The sequence below is a fragment of the Aricia agestis genome, chromosome 6, assembly GCF_905147365.1.
Source record: "Aricia agestis chromosome 6, ilAriAges1.1, whole genome shotgun sequence".
NCBI classification, from domain to species: Eukaryota; Metazoa; Arthropoda; class Insecta; order Lepidoptera; family Lycaenidae; genus Aricia; species Aricia agestis.
In genome coordinates, this window is record NC_056411.1 from 9,041,347 (window position 1) to 9,058,733 (window position 17,387).

At 33.5% G+C, this 17,387-nt stretch overlaps 1 protein-coding gene across 1 annotated transcript; it reads right to left on the minus strand.

Moving 5' to 3' along the window:
• Positions 1-2,847: 2,847 nt before the first annotated feature.
• LOC121728147 (probable serine/threonine-protein kinase nek3) lies at positions 2,848-17,342 on the minus strand. The gene is made up of 10 exons (XM_042116263.1): positions 16,923-17,342; positions 16,733-16,840; positions 14,828-15,079; positions 11,347-11,454; positions 9,778-10,020; positions 9,038-9,121; positions 6,640-8,903; positions 6,313-6,564; positions 5,016-5,171; positions 2,848-3,976 (listed from the first exon to the last, which is right to left on the minus strand). Exons 1-10 carry the CDS (start codon positions 17,053-17,055, stop codon positions 3,938-3,940), a joined length of 3,639 nt encoding a protein of 1,212 aa, XP_041972197.1. The 5' UTR covers positions 17,056-17,342; the 3' UTR covers positions 2,848-3,937.
• Positions 17,343-17,387: the final 45 nt, after the last annotated feature.

Consider the following 17,387-nt stretch of genomic DNA (forward strand, 5'->3'; position numbering starts at 1 on the left):
TCGTGAAGCGAGTTATACGTATACAACTTATACCCCTCAAGTGGAAATTATTAATTATATCATTGAATCACGAAAGTCCTGCACATCGAATAGAATATTGAAAACTACAAAGTTTCTAGAATCTTAAAAATATTCTCGACTTAATAATGTAGTAAATTAGCGTTCTTAAGGTTATAGTTAGACGTTATTATTTTAATCACAGCCATACTACTTAATTAATTACCAAGGGTAGGTAAGTCTGTATGATTTTAAAAAATCCACAGCCGAATATATAACCTCCTCGTTTTTTGGAAGTCGGTTAAAAATAATAGAATATTTTTTTCTTATTTCGACTAGATAACCCGGTTAACATCGTATCACTGTCCTCGTAATATAAACCTTCCTTATGGTGGATTTCACCAAAGAAATGGAACGCGTTCAAAGCACTCTGAACCGGTTCAAAACGTATAAACGCGATTATAACATTGTAATGCATTTCACCAGCATAAACTGAACGCGTTCACTGTAAATCCGAGTTTTATCTTTTGAACGCCCAAAGTCCGAAGTTTAACGTTATAAAACCCGTTCAAGCTCTGTCATAGCGGAACGAAAAACATAGACAAAAGAAATGTCAAGATGACAGTTTTGACACATGCGTTTGTTAGTTTATGTATTGTTTCTTGCTATTTCGTAGTTAAATTAACGTGAAAAGGCTTTAAAATGACGAAAACATGTAAAATAATCGCGTGACGTCACGTAAACTTAGATTTAATAATCGCGATCAAAAGAAGTTTGTGAAATCCAATCGAAACAAAACGAGATTTACGTCGCAGCATGAACGCGTTCAATGGGAACTAAGTTTTATAAAACTAAGTTTTATGTGTGTTTGGTGAAATCCCACCTTAGACTTCCAGGAATATTTCAAGACTAGAATTAGCCAAATAGGTTCAGTCGTTCTCGAGTTTAAGCGGGACTAATAAAATTTAAAATTCATTTTATTTTATATAACAGTGCGGTCTTTTAGACTATGAAATGACAATCTTTATTTGATCGGAATCAAACAAACAAGTAGAACAAACGAATACCTAGTTTTAAAAAAATCTTTATTTAACTTAAATACGCGATCGTATTTCTCACTGTAACAAAAGAGTCAATTGACCTCATCGCTTAAAAAAAAACTTAAAAATCATTAAGTACCTACCGTATTTTAAAGAACTATATTAAAAGCTTTAGCGCTGCTAATTTAGCATACAAATTACAAACATGTGCGTCTGAGACGTAAGACATATCTAACCAGAAAGAGACGGCGTGCACACATTACAGCCGCTAATTGAGCATATTTTATTTTCTCTTATTATACCAGAAGAAACTGATGCATAGGCAGATGGTGGACATACGTAATTTGGTCGGATTATGAGTTGATGTTGATTGTGATCTATCATTGTTGGCTTGGTTTAACATAGCCTGTGGCCAGACCAAAAAACGTAGGTCCGCAATTTCTCTGATAGTACATACTTTTTAATAACATAACAAAAAGCAATGACGACGACTGTAAACTATTAACTATATCTAGATGCGAGGATTGAGTTTCTAGTATAATATTCCACAGAACTAGAAAAAATTAAAAAAAACACCAGTCTGAGTTATTGGTAATCGTTTGTCAAACTATCATTAACCATGCCTTTTGTTCATGAGTACGAAGAATGAGAGGGGTAACATATTTAACCCACGACGACCAGTGACGGATTAAGACTACTTGATGCCCTAAGCAATCCATCCCTATCCGTATCTCAACTAGAATCGGTCTTTGAACCTTTACTCTTCTGGTGCCCTAGGCAATTGTTTAAGGCGGGGATTAATATCAATCAAAAACGATAACCTTGCACACAACCAAAGACCAAGCGTATACGCATCGCAATAAGATTCATTTTAGCTTAGCATAAAACTGTAACTATTCGGGCGGATCTTCTCTATTTTTCATGTTTTTTTAAATATCTTTGGAAATAAATATTAAGAAACAAAATTGTTCGGTTAAAGAGATTTTAATATAGATTTACTAACAATTTATTCAAATAAAATCTTATATCTTTAAATGAGCAATTCTTGTATATAAATATAGAATTGGAATCTCGGAATCGGCTCCAACGATTTTTATGAAATTTAGTATATAGGGGGTTTCGGGGGCGATAAATCGATCTAGCTAGGAATCATTTTTAGAAAATGTCATTTTATTCGTGTTTTATCGAACACCGAGCAAAGCTCGGTCAAATAGCTAGTGTATAATTATCCTAGTTAATCCTTATATTTCGATGAAATAGAGTTTTTTCGGAGGAGAGTTTGTAAATTAATTACTGCCAAATTATTACGTTTTATTAAAATGTTTATGGTTTAAGGTATTTTAAATATTGTGCTTTATATCTCATATTTTTAACACTTCATTATTATATTGGAACTAGGTAAACCGGGAGTCACGGAATAACAAATTGGGGTTTATCCTCGCCTTAATTTGATTAAGGGCTAATCCGTCACTGACGACCACCACACATTTTGTAACAAAAACAAGTTTAACATAAATAAAGTAGGTACCTAATTATGTTAAAACTTCAATGTAAGGCATCGCAAGGTAATTTTTAGCACGTTAGGGCCTAGGGGCTCAAACTATAATATCAATAATAGTTTTTGTGGTATGTCCTCTGCCCTCTGGTATATATTTTCTGTGTTCTGCCTATTAAAAAAAATGGCCCTAAATAAAATGAAATTTCGTGTTAGTCCAAAAAATATCCTAGGCTCCGTGAATTTTTTTATATACTTAAACTATTTTTCTTAAAAGGAATAATTATGTGGCATTGTAAATAAAAAAAGACTAAAATAATGTTTGTCGTATGAGTTTATATTACAAACTAAACAGACTTTTTTACAAAAAAAAATAATAAGGCATTTAAAACATTTTAGTCTCCTAACCTAAAGTACAAAAATATAACAATTACATTTTCGTAGTAATGACAGTCAGTGGACGAGTATAACAAAATACTATACAGTATCAACTTCCATCAAACAGTTTTTTGTAAACAAAAGCAAAAATTTTAAAAACTATACTAATTATAGTTTTAACTTTTTAGGCTACTCAAAATTATAGATTGGCCCATTATTTCAAATCTAATATTATACCTCATTCATCAGAATGAGGTATCGATATATTTGGCAGAATATATCAAATAATATACTGATATTTGGGTCAGGCCGGGCCTGCGTACACACACTTCACAGAATTATGACCATTTAAATTCACCATTATATTTACGGTAGTCGTTTTTTTGTTAAAACAAAACTTTAAACGTTAAGTGCACATTAACGTTACTTCTTACCCGAAATATCGTTAATGGCACAGATCACGAGTAACATTAAAAAACATCCATACTAATGTAATAAATGCGAAAGTGTGTCTGTCTGTCTCCTATCTCTGCACGCTTAAAGCGCTTCACCGATTTTGATAAAATTCGGTATGAGATACTTTGAGTCCCGGGAAAGGACATAAGATATTTACTTTTTAACCCGGAAAAATGTACGGTTCCCGCACTATAAACGAATTTCCGCGCAATTGAGCAACGCAGAGTCACGGCGCGCGCTGAAAAATGTCATCATATTTTATTGCGTTGTATGAAAATGTCAAAATAAGATACAATTATGTTTACAAAAACCATATTATTGAGTCCTTTTATAAAAATGTAATCATTGAGTTTATCTGATGAACTTTATGAATACTTAATGATTGCTTTCAGTCATAAGTCATAACGTAAATCTATAAGATCACAGAACATTTCTACAGTGGTTCTTACAACTAAAGTCAATTAACATCTTAAAGATTATAATATGGCTCACCTACGATCACAATAAACTTTTAACGAAAAACAAACATAGCAACGTTCTTATCAAATCTTAAAAATAAATGTAATTTCTATCAGTAGTAAAATCTTGGCCCGTCAGACTTCCTGACATTCTGAAAAAAGAAAACACCTTGTCAGAAACATGTCTGCGTAAAATTATAACTGCAGTAGTTTAATTAGCTTATTACAAAGCCCTTGAATTTTTCTAGTTCATTATAAATAATCAAGGACTTGATCATTTGTTATAATTAATCCAAGGCTCAGCATTGTTTTTTCAGTTTATGTTTAATCTAAGATTTAATACTTAAATATATAGTTGTGATAAAAGTAGACCAAATAAAATACGCTGTATTTCTTTATCAGGTGGTCAATTACACATTACCCCACAGAGCACAGCTGTAAGTGTTAAATAAATAAACATTGGGAATCAGCCGCCTCAATCAGATAACTGATAATGCAATGGGTCAATGATCGCAGAAGTTTACTTTATTCCTAATAACGTCTAGAACAAGGGTCACCAATTAATTAGGACTCGGGGTCCATTTTCAGGAATAAACCTGACCTTCGCAGTCCGCACATTTTATAAAAATATATATATATATATTTTACAAAAGTAAGTAATTACGGAAATTACAAAGATCTGGTGTTTGAAGTGAAACTGGTACAAGATATTGATATTAATCCTGGAGATATTCATCGGTAAGTCGAACACGAAATTTATTTTTAACGAAGTTCTTCGAAAATGCTCGGTCCGCACACAATGGGTCGGCGGTCCGGATGCAGACCGCGGTACGCCATTTGGTGACCCCTGGTCTAGAAGATGATATGACCTAAGCAGTAAAAAAGTTTTCGAAACTATTTTTAGGGTCACAGCTAGTGGAGGCCTTATAGTACTCAGCCTGATTTTTATCACCATAATCCATACTAATATTATAAATGTGAAAGTGTGTCTGTCTGTCTGTTATCTCTTCACGTCATCATCTAGTGTTCTATAAGGGCGCGTTAGGACGTGGCCCTTTTCTGCAGGTTTCCTGTGAGCGTGTATTCAGCGTCGCGGTTTCCTTAAACGCTACAGCAGAAAATGCGCACGTCTGAACAAGACCTAATTATTAATTATTTGTACACAATTACTATCAGTATGTATTCACTCACTCTAAACAAATTGTTTGGTCGCATGAACCCCCGTCTTCCGCGATAGGGCGAGCCGCGCCGCGCGTGTCCCCGCTCCTCGCTACCGGAACTAGAGTTGGAGATCATCGACGGTGCCCGCTGAAACATGTCCGTGTGGATTGTTCTTCGGATCTTGTTCTACAATAAAAATTATATAAATAAGTAAGTTCTATAACTCCCAAATATTCCAACAGTGAGCCGACTGATTATGATGAAGGTTTGCTAAATACATTCTCGATCGCTTCAGCTTTTTAAAAAATCGAAATCGGGCGACATTGTGTAATGTGTTGACTGACCACTTGCGTTCATCCGGGCTTCAGAGACCCACGCCGACTTTCTCCTTCGTTGTAATTTTTGTGTAATTTAAATCAGTGTGCCTTAATATTGTAATTTGTAAAGTTTAAGTCGAATAGAGAAGACGACAACTTTATACACGTAAATATTTTTAAGTTTATTCAGTCAGAAATTGACAATAAGACTGGGTTGCACCAACTAACTTTGACTTTAACCTTAACTATAACCGGAATTAAAAATTGACAGATATCGTATGAGAATATAGGGTGTTTGGACGCCATATTTAACTTTAACTATAACCACACCTCTGGTGCAACCCAACCTAAGAAGTTTACCATTTTAGTAATGATTTTTTTTTCTTGTCGGACTGACTATTTAACTCAATATATTTGTTGGACAAGTCGATATTTGCTTTCAGAATAATAATATCTATCATTTTTATTTTTGTCCGACATGTACCTATGTACGAAGTCATAGTGACGTCATATCGACATTTTCGGGGTGGTGGACAGCTCATACGCAGTATGATTTGTGTTGGACAAGTTGACCACAATTTTTTAATTAACTTTATTAAACAAATTTCAAAAACTGACTTGTACATATGTACGAAAAGTCATAGTGACGTCATATCGACGATTCCAGGAATCAAAATCGCATAGGAAGGAATCGGACTCATCGCAATAAAGTCACTCACAAAGTTTTACATTTGTATGTTTAAAAAAAACTTAGTTCCTTGGCCTGGGGACTATAATAATCAATTTTAAGTTTCAACATGGCGACACCATTTCACACCACCATCGCTAGTCGCTACGCACTGTCGAACTATTGAAAGTCAAAGACATCCAGTTTACGTCTATTCAATTCGATTCCTTGGTTGTTTCAAAGTAAATTTTTATATCCAATAAATCCTTTTTGTAAATTTATATTTTATACTTAAAGTCACTTAAAAACTATGATACAAATTGATGTAAACTTTTGAATTTACCCCGTAATTTCCAGTAAACGGTGTATCGAGGAGGAAGCCTTTGTATCCACTTTTCAAGTCTAGCGCCTTTGGAAAAGTGTTCATAGCTTGACTGTGGCCGTTCAGCCCAAACATATTCTGATCTCCGCTTCTTGAACTCGAAGGTAAATTCCAGTCCTCCTGATATGGGTTCTTGCTAGATGCCTCAGTCACATATTTGCTACTAACTTTATTCTCAATCGTTCTAGTCAGCTTCGGTTCTGTGGTTTTGTTCTGGAAAGTACCGTAGAGTTAAAAAGCTGAAAATGTATGAGAATGTAAACAACATAAAGCAAAGAAAAAACTCACCAAGTTATCCAGGTTGGTCGTGTCAGGAGAGTATCTTACGTCATTCTCTGAATAGCCCACACCGTTCCAGTTCTCCGTAACCGTTTGGTTCAAAAGTTTCCGCTTTTTCAAAAATGCGAAAGAATCGTACAAATCCTTATTCGAAATACTGAGCATTTTTTCAAATTTCTCTATCATATGGTTGTAGAATATGCTGTCGTTGGTGTACTTTATGACCTCGATGAGCGCCCGCGCCAGCTTATTCTCGTACGGGATGATGCACACGCGTTCGAGGAGCAGCGTCGCCACTTGGATGTCGAACCTGAGGTCCATGCTGGATACGTACCAGGCGAGCTTAATGAAAATTGGAATAAAACGCGTAAAATTCGGAGATTCGGCAATAAATTTCAGCAAATAATCGCACAGGAGGAGGCCCTTTAGTTTGGGAAACTTAAAGTTCAACAAATCTCGACACACTTTTAGATCGACGTTATTTAAGTAGAGCAAAGTTCTTTCGACGGCGTCAGTGGTGAGGGTGTTATCCTCCGAATTATTATAATCTCCTCTACTGACACAGTCTATAACCATTTCCACGAGTAACCTGGTGAGTTTCCTTTTTATACACTCGTTGACGAAGCATATACCGTACGCCCGTCGCAGGGTATGCACAGTGCGTGTTATCATATATTCATATATAAACGAATCCTCCTCCAGAGCAGATACCTTGTCTTCAATTTCTTCCCTACTCGGGATGATATGTTCGAATTTGCATTGTTTGTTCAGGCAACGTGATCCAACATTGTAATAGCAACACTTAAATACGGCGCTGCTCGTTCGATTGAACCTAAAGTTTTGTGCGATCAATCTCGTCTGGTTCGGAAACGTCGGCTTAGAGGCGTTATATAAATTTGCGTTCAAATTCTGCTCCTGTATATTTCCACGTCTATCTTCAAATATGGTAGCTTCCTCTGTTGTAGTTTTATCAACTTCTTGCTCTTTGTTTAGTGACGTGGAATCAGCGTTTTGTTTTTCGCATACTGCTGGTGCGACGTTATTCTGGCTTTCTTGCTTGTCCTGGTCCGGTTCGGTTTCATGAGTTATTTCAATTCGTGACGGTTTGTAAAACGTAACTGGTACTTTTGATGTTTTCGCTACGAATTCTGGTACGTACTCGTCGCTGCCGCGTGCGTCGGGAACCCGCTGTATGGAACTACTCCTTCTAGATGAATCCAAGCCCGTGATACTTTCAGCGTACAGTGAAAGCGCGTCGTCATCGTCGTTTTCATCTTGATATTTGCTACTGGCTACTAAATTATCATTAGCGTTTTGAATTACCAAAGTATGACTACTTTGAGCGGGTTTTTCTGGAGAGCTTTCCGCTTGCGCTACTTTGTATTTGTAATTTGTTTGACTTACTCTGGTAGGTTTAACGAATGTTATCTCTTGGCTGTTATTTTTATTACCGTCTTCAGAAATTATGTTGGGAGCATCGTTTTTGCCATGTTTGTATAGCTGCTTCTGCGCATTTTTTGCCAGTTGTATCAGACTTTTCTCTTCTCGCAAGACATTACAATTTTCGAGTTTGTCTTTGAATTGGTCTAGCTTGGGAGTGGAACAGCTACTAATATTGTTAAACCCGACCCATGCTACAACTTCTAAGTCTATGCTTCTAAGTTTGGTTAACAAATCTTTGATTATATCGTTATTGCTTACACATGAAGTGTTCTCAGTTAAGCTGGTTGATGAGCTAGAATCACTAGAACTTGATGTTGAACTCAATTCTGGAGGGACTAAAGCACTCTCTAGGACAAGTGCATCATTATTTTTTAATAATCCTTCATCTACTTTTACTTGAAGCAATTCTTTATCAAGCATTTTATTTTTCTTTATTACACTAGTATTTTTGGGTGTTTGTCTTAGAATATTTTTTAAAGGGTTTGGTGCTGGTTTTGGATTTATATTTTGCAATTTAATGATTGGAAACTTATTATCAATGAGGACAAAGTCATTTGATGATACACTTACACAACTTGTTGTACTACAACTCGAAATATCTCTAGTCCAAGACAGGTCAGATGAGCTTGAAGACCTACTTAAGTTACTCAGATCAAGTTTCCTTCTTTTCACGGGCAAGGGAGATTTTATTATTTGTTTTGGATTTTCGGGCTCCGCAGTAAAAACTTCTTCAATATTTCTTTTTCTTGGGCGTCCTAATTTTTTTTGCCCTATTGGTGGTACTAGTTTTTTATTATACTTTGGCTTATCTTCCTGAAGGTTATTAGTATCTGCAAGTGTACAAAAAAATTTACAAATATGAATTTAATATTTTTAATTTAATAGTCAATGTTTATGTCATTTACTCATATAGACTTAATTAATAATTTTCTATTTTATTTCTACCAGTTCATTTATTACTCACAGACTCGTTTCTTCCTTAGGTCCAATTTTTTTATTCGCTTTATTTTCACTGGAGCTAGTTTTGGTATCTGCTCTTTGTTGTCTTCTGAAAATATAAGGATACCGTTTGGTTACTTATTGTATTTTGTTTAACAAATAAAAATATATTTATCAGAGCTATCCATGAAAACTACTACTTACTACTTCTACTAGCAGTCTTGAAACACACCATGTTTTCGAATGCAAAACTGTATGAATCCTTGCTTATATTCAAAATAAAATAAAGTCACCCCATTTAGCCCAGTCATTTTATTATAATTCTATAATTTTATAATTCTATAGGATCAATTTATAATGACAAGAATGTGGCCTTTTTAGGTTGAATAATATTATATTATGTATACTTAATACTATGTAGAATATTATGCAATCTATTACTGTCAAAATGTTATTTTATATTCTTAATTACCTTGACTGACAGAGCAAAATTGTAATTAGTGGTCCTTGTAGTTACTATGGAACTCTCATAAATATGGGGTGCAATTAAACTTACCGGCCATATTGCGATATATTGATCATTTTTAAAAATAAAAATACTCACATTTTTTTCCCGAAAGTTTTCCCAAATAACACCATGATTATGGACACTACTTTATTTTTTAAATAGACTGTCCTAAATCCTAATGATACCTACGCCCTAAAAAGTTTGGCCGATAGGTTTAATTGCACTCTGTATAGGTAATCAAATTTTAGTTTACTTACCCTGTTCCGTAGTATTAGAACAGGTTTCTTGGTTGCTAGAGGAACTTTTTTCTATTATTTTTCTTTTTTTTATTATACTGGAATCATTGCTTTTGGAAACCTTTTTCTTGACAGTAGTTTTTTGTTTTGAAGTCATTTTTTTAATTTTCTTGAATGTATTCTTTGCTACTCCACTTTCAATACTCTGACCTCGTTCAATTGCATCCAATATTGGTATTTTTGATGGGAACTGTGTCTTAAGGACTAAAACAATAAAAAAAGTCGCATGTTAGAGTGTTACACCAGTAACTTTTTTTTTTTTTTAATTAAGAGAAGGATCAAACATTAACCTGAATAACCAACATGTAATTATTTAAAATAATCGGCCAAGTGCGAGTCGGACTCGCGCACGAAGGGTTCCGTACCGTTATAAAGCAAAATTAGGCCAAAAATTGTGTTTTTGTATGGGAGCCCACTTAAATTTTTATTTTATTTTAATATTATTATTAATTATTAAATATACTTATGATAATTAAGGACTTTGTGAAAATTTCATGGCCCTACCTGTTGCCATTATTGATATCGAGCAAAAAAAGCCAAAAAAAATCACGTTTGTTGTATGGGGCTCCCTTAAATATCAATAGGCTACTTGACCAACTTTTTTTCTTTATGCTAATCGCTTCTTGATCATTCATTTTCACCAAAAAAACTAATATGTTTTAATATTTTGAACAGTAGAAACCCATAAAAATATTGATTGAAAAATATGCCTTTTAAATGACGCCGAAAACACTGTCCGCGATAGTGTGACCGGTGACGTCATAATATGTTTTGTATTTTATACCTTCTTCATTGAATTTTTTTATGTGCTAAACGTACGAGGTTAAAAGTGCCAAAAAATTTGAAAAAAATAAATAAGGAATTAGAAATAATTTGTTATGTTGAAAACTTTTGGAGAAAAATTTTGGCCATTTCATTTCCCAACTTCAATAAATGGTGGTAATAATAATATATAAGACTGATATTTTATTTGAATTAAGTATATATTCAAGATAATATATTTGATAAATATAGAATAGGCTTATTCTTTTATGTACTTACAAATAAACTTACATATAACGAGCGCGTTAAATATAAAAGATATTAAATTACGAGTGTGATGAGTGATGACGTTACATCCAAATCCGTAAAAGCGTTTAATCAGTATAAATTAAAAAAAATATAATCATATTTTCAAATCGACTTTATTTATCAATCATCAATTTTATTTGATGATAAGGGTGAAATACGGTTTCCTAGGCCAAATTCTACTAGAAATATGCATTTGTTCAATGAAATTGAGTTTAGGTCAAGTAGCCTATTTTATTTTTAGTATTTGTTGTTATAGCGGTAACAGAAATACACAATCTGTAAAAATTCAGCAATACCATACATTAGCTTCAATCTACTACTACTTCTAGTAGGAGTATAGTAAATAGTAATTGACAATGTTTCTGGTTAATTCATTTGTTCTAAAAAGTACTTTAAATGTAAAAAATTGAAACTCATGTGAATGGTAGGTTTTTATCAAATTACATTATGTGTTCTTACCTTCATTTGCCAACAAAATGTTGATATCTCTCTTGGACAGCATGCTGTCTTCTTGTGTTCTCTTTTGACTTTCCTCATTACTGCTTTTATCCGATGGATCTTCATGATCTAAAATAAAACCGCGAAGGCGAGCTTAATGAAAATTAGTATAAAACGCGTGAATTAAATATCGACACACCTTCAGATCGACGTTATTTAAGTAGAGCAAAGTTCTTTCGACGGCGTCAGTAGTCAGAAAATACATTTATCAGAGCTATACATGAAAATTAAAAACTACTACTACTTCTAGTAGGAGTCTTGACACACCATGTTTTCGAAAGAAAAACTGTATGAAACTTTGCCTATATTCAGAGAAAAATAAAATAAAGTCACCCCCTTTAAATATGCAATCTATTACTGTCAAAATGTTGTTTTATATTCTAATAACCAAAGTTATCAAGGGATGACTGACAGAGCAAAATTGTAATTAGTGTTCATAAATATGGGGTGCGATTAAACTTACCGGCTATATTTTGATATATTGATCATTGTTAAAAAAAATACTCATTATATATTTTTCTTTTATAAACACCACAACAGCTTCCGAAAGTTTTCCCAAGAAAACACCATGATTATGGACACTACGCGTACGCGCACGGCGCAGACTAGACTAGATCGTCACGTAGTGCGAGAATGGCGACAGACCGGCCAAGTGCGCAGGCGAAGTGCCGTCGCATGAATAGCGCTATCGTAAGGGTCACAGCACACACATCAACTCGGAAAGGGATCGGTACCGTATTGCCTCGAGCCGTTATTGTTTGTATGAAACTCCCTAGCCCTACTGCAACACACACTAGGCGGAATCGTTACGTAATAGCCTCGCCTCGGAACAGGCTCCGAAACGGGATGCGAAGCGTGGTCAACTAGCTTACGGCTCGTCGTCTCTCCATCCACCCTTGCTTCAAACTGATCTGGGGCCAGCGGTCGGCGAGCCGTAAGCGTAGCGTCGCACAGTGGAAAATTTGGGTCCGTATCGGATCAAAAATCTGTAACTTCAAGGTTTTTCATCGTATTGTATTGAGATTTGGCACATGTATACAGTGATATACAAAGATTTAAAAAAATAATCGATTTTAATATTTTTTTCAATGTATACATATTTATTTTAGGTTTAAAAAAAAAGAAAAAAGAAAAAGTAATACGAGTAGTTATATTATGTTTATTTTTTATAAATAAGTACTAATATGAGTAAAATTAAGAAAACTTAAACAATTACTTATCACACAAGCATAATAAAATACATAAAATTATAAAATCGTATAGTACCTATCTATACCTCACACCAAACTAATTGATCTCAGATTAGACAAATCTTATAATATTTTTGGTTTGAGTTACTTATAATGTTGTATCTAATTGTTATTATCCTCACTATACCTAACTAAAATTACTTCCGGTGTAAATGTAGGATCACCTTCAGGTACCACCTTCAAAAGACTTTGTGCCTCTTCATCAAGATCCTTCACATTTCTCACATGAGGGTTAAAAAGGTATAGATCTGAAGTATATAGAAGTGTTTTAAATACGTCTTCATTTTCTGGTATGGTGCAGGCGCATATTTCTGTAGTCTTTATTGCGCGACTCTTGTTCATCTTCTGACAGTTGCCCAATAGGAAGAACAGAAAAATGTTTGATCACGTTTTCTCCGTGTATAAGTAATTTGTGCATGTAGTACCAATCATAGTTACTAACATAAATTCGCGCAGTTTCTAAGGCATAAACTCCAAATTTTTCGGGATCGACCATCATTCTAGAAGATAGAGCTTGTAAAATAATATACAAGCGTTTAATCAATGTTTCATCAACACCTGTTATGTTCGCCGAGCAAGTGTAATTGTAAAAGAACCTTCGTGCTGTATTTCCATCACTTGAGTTTCCACTTATCTTCTTCGTTCATCAGAAGTTGATGGCAGTGAATGTGCTTCAGACTCCGGAAACTGTACTGAATATCCTGACTCCAGCCAGCTTGTATTATTCCGAATAAATTTGTCCTTTTTCTGTAATGCTTGAGCCCAGCGCTTATTGAAAGAAGGCAGAATATGTATTTGAATGTCACCAATTACAAAACACGAGTTGTTTTCAGAAACATTTAATGTTTGCTGTATGGACAACGATTCCAAGGTTCTGCCATGCTCGATATAGGGAATTATGAAATCACCCTTAGTACAGTCAGAGTAGACAGAATTGAAAGTTGACATTTTAATGGAAATAACCAATTTAAATAATTGTCACTTAATATATAATACACGCTGAAGTGTGCAATTTGAAGATATTTGCTTCCCCTTATATACTGGTTTTTTAGATATGAAATACGTACTAATATCAATGTTATGCATATTTACGCACGCAGGACGAGTGCAGAATAGAATATAATAAGCTATTGCTATCAAAATATTGTGATTAATATTGAATATAATAAGCTATTGCTATCAAAATATTTTGAACAATATTATTGATTTTGCACACTATGTCAGCAGTAACCGCAAAAGGTACCGAACTATCTACTCCGACCTCTATCACACTTTTCCCCATAACTTCCAGGACCGCAAACTTCCGCAGCTGATTTCTTTAATTTTTGATTTATGAATAGTTAGGCTATCAAATAACACATAAAGTAAGACGTGGGTAAATGTGAAAACCTTCGACGAAAAAAAAAAGTGAAAAATAGGGTATGTCAATTTTTAAATACTTACTCAAAAATAAAAAGCATATTAAAAAAAGTTAATAGCTCATTATTAGGAACATAAAATATCCTTTTTAAAAATGTATAAAACCGCATGCATGTGCTAAATGCTTTTTTCACAATATTCATTTGAATTATGTGTATTATACATTTTAATGAGCCATCTGCTACTTCAACTTACTTCAACCTATGATAAAAAAATATTTATGCAGTTTTAGTAGAAAAAAATGTCTGATTAGGATTATTAGGTTATTAGAGTATCGAATGCAATAAATATTTCGTTGAAATTGTGATATTTTTAAAAACCATTTATGATATGCTCTAGTTCTACCATTTTCCATAGTGCGTCGCCTAGCCGTAGCCGAGTTGAAGTACAGGAGCTACTAATTATGTGCATACGTTAGGTTGACGCCTGGTTGATGGCGATGCTAAAGGCGATACGGTAATGATGCCTTTCCAAGGTGATATGTGTGCTGTGACCTTTATTCGTATGTGACCACTCTGCAAGGATTTTGATTGGGATAAAATATGTTATTGTAAAAAAATTACACCCTATTTTATTTTTTAAATAGACTATCCTAATGATACTTAAGCCCTAAAAATGTTTGGCCGGTAGGTTTAATTGCACCATGTATAGGCTATTGTCTTTCAGTGCTGCTACTTTCACAGTGAACTCTCTACAAGAAACACATACACATCCTAAAGTATGAGCACTTATTTTTGTTACACACTGTATAAATCAAATTTTAGTTTACTTACCCTGTTCCGTAGTATTAGAACAGGTTTCTTGGTTACTAGAAGAACTTTTTTCTATTATTTTTCTTTTTTTTCTTATACTGGAATCATTGCTTTTGGAAACATTTTTCTTGGCAGTAGTTTTTTGTTTTGAAGTCACTTTTTTAATTTTCTTGAATGTATTCTTTCTTTCTTCTCTTCTTTCACTTTCAATACACTGACCTCGTTCAATTGCATCCAATACTGGTATTTTTGATGGGAACTGTGTCTTAAGGACTAAAACAATAAAAAATTCGCATGTTACTACAATTTTCGCTTTTAGACTTACATGTTATGCTCGTTTTGGGATGCCATGTACAGTGCTCCCAAAGTGATAATGCACATAGAAGTTTTCGAATTTTTTCGGCAACAGTCGTATTTCCAGAGCGACGGTAGACAATATTGCATTTTCTAATTGCATTGCGTTTAAGATACATGTATTAGTCAAAGTTTGTCGTGATATTCCTGTAGCTTTTGTAATACGGTAATTATTCACCGTCATTCATGCGCATTATTAATTTTGGAGTACTGTACAGACATGTTAAACTTACAATACTTCTTGGATATCATGACAGGCAAAGTTAAAATTTCTTAAAACACAGAACAGACCTTTATGTACAAATCTTGCTGAATTACAGATTCCTCACACAGTTATTTTATCATAATATCATTTTTTTTTTAAATAGAATGTTACACCAATAACTTTATTTTTTAAAAATTAAGAGAAGGATGAAACATTAACCAGCATGTAATTATTTAAAAATACAGTGTAAACTCTATATAACGACACTGAAGCGACCGTGCATTTTATGACGTTATATGGAGTTGTCGTTAAATGGAGAGAAAAAAAATCAATACTTTTTCGTCATTATACAGTGATTTTCTTTTACTAACCGTATTTACAGTTTGAAAGTTTATGTATAACTGAGAATATTATGATAACGAAATACAAATAGATATTAATAATCCATGACTCATTATTAGTTAGGGACTAGGGTCTAAAACAGCCTACACGTGCATTCAATCTCAATTTGTAAACAAAAGGACTGATTTCTTAGAAAGTTCTGTATGCATGATGCCGAAAGTCGAGTTTATTGCGGGATAGGATAACAATGCGACAAAAAAACGTACACAGCTGCGCAGTTTTTACTAATTTTAGTAATTTAAAAGGTACTTTTTATTGTTCAATTGTTGTAATGAGCTGACGTTATTGAGAGTGGGTGTGATGCTATGTAGAGTGTACCATTGTATGGTAGACAAGCTAAACCAACCAAAGTCAATTGATTTCGACGCTTTAGAGAGTTTGTCGTTAAATAGAGAGACGTTACATGGAGTTTACACTGTATATTAAAATAGCAGAGCTAATATTGCTTGTTTGTTCTAAAGATTTAGTGAATAAATGAATAATGTAGAATACATCAATCTTTTCATTTTAATTATAATATTATTATTTTAACATATTATTGTATGTATTATGTAGAGTACAGTCGCAGAAAGAATATATTATAAATATAGTCGCAGGCTAATAATAAACTAATTATGCTAAAAAAGTTAGTGTTATTAAATATCTTCTAATATTTAATAATACTAACAGTGGTTTAAAAGTTGATAGTCACATACATAAGTCTGCATACCTACTATATACATTATACAATGTTTATAGTATAAATCTCAAATGGTGTTTTATTACACCTTTTATGTGACAGAGATATAATTAATGTGAGAAAGAATTCAGCAGTACCATACACTAGCTTCAATCTACACATTTAAATATAGTAATTGACAACTTTTCTGGTCAATACATTTGTGCCAAAAAGTACTTTAAATGTAAACAATTGAAACTCATATGAATGGTAGGTTTTTTATAAAATTATACATATGTATTCTTACCTTCATTTGCCAACAAAATGTTGATATCTCTCTTAGACAGCATGCTATCTTCTTGTGTTCTCTTTTGACTTTCCTCATTACTGCTTTTATCCGATGCATCTTCATGATCTAAAATAAAACCGATTGTAAAAGCAACGCGTGAGTATTACGAATACATATTTTTACAAAACAATGTTTAAAAAATGCTTACTATTGATGCTTGTGATCGGTAGTTCCGATTTCTTGCCTGATAAAGTTTTCTTTTTTACACCTCGAGTCACAAATGATTTAGTCGTAGATGTTACAGGCTCTCGTGTTTTGTTTACGTTCTTTTTGGGGGCCATGTTGACGATATTATTAAACAAGGGTAAAGAAAATTATTAGACGCGAAAGAAATTTGATGGGATTGTTATTCATTTCTAACGCTTTTTGTACTTGATATTTTAAGGGTAACGAGATAAATAAAACATTTGTTAAGTAGATGATAGGAATCTAACTGAAATCTTAATTTCAAACAATTTATAAGGAGTTTTAGAAAAGTGATTATTATATTCTCTTTGATCTGAATGGTTAAAATCACCGCCACAAAAAGGTAACAAAATTTTTACGAAAAGAAAGATTCGAGAATGTAAGATTGCAATTGACATTTAAATGTCAGTTCAAGAAACATGGTTAT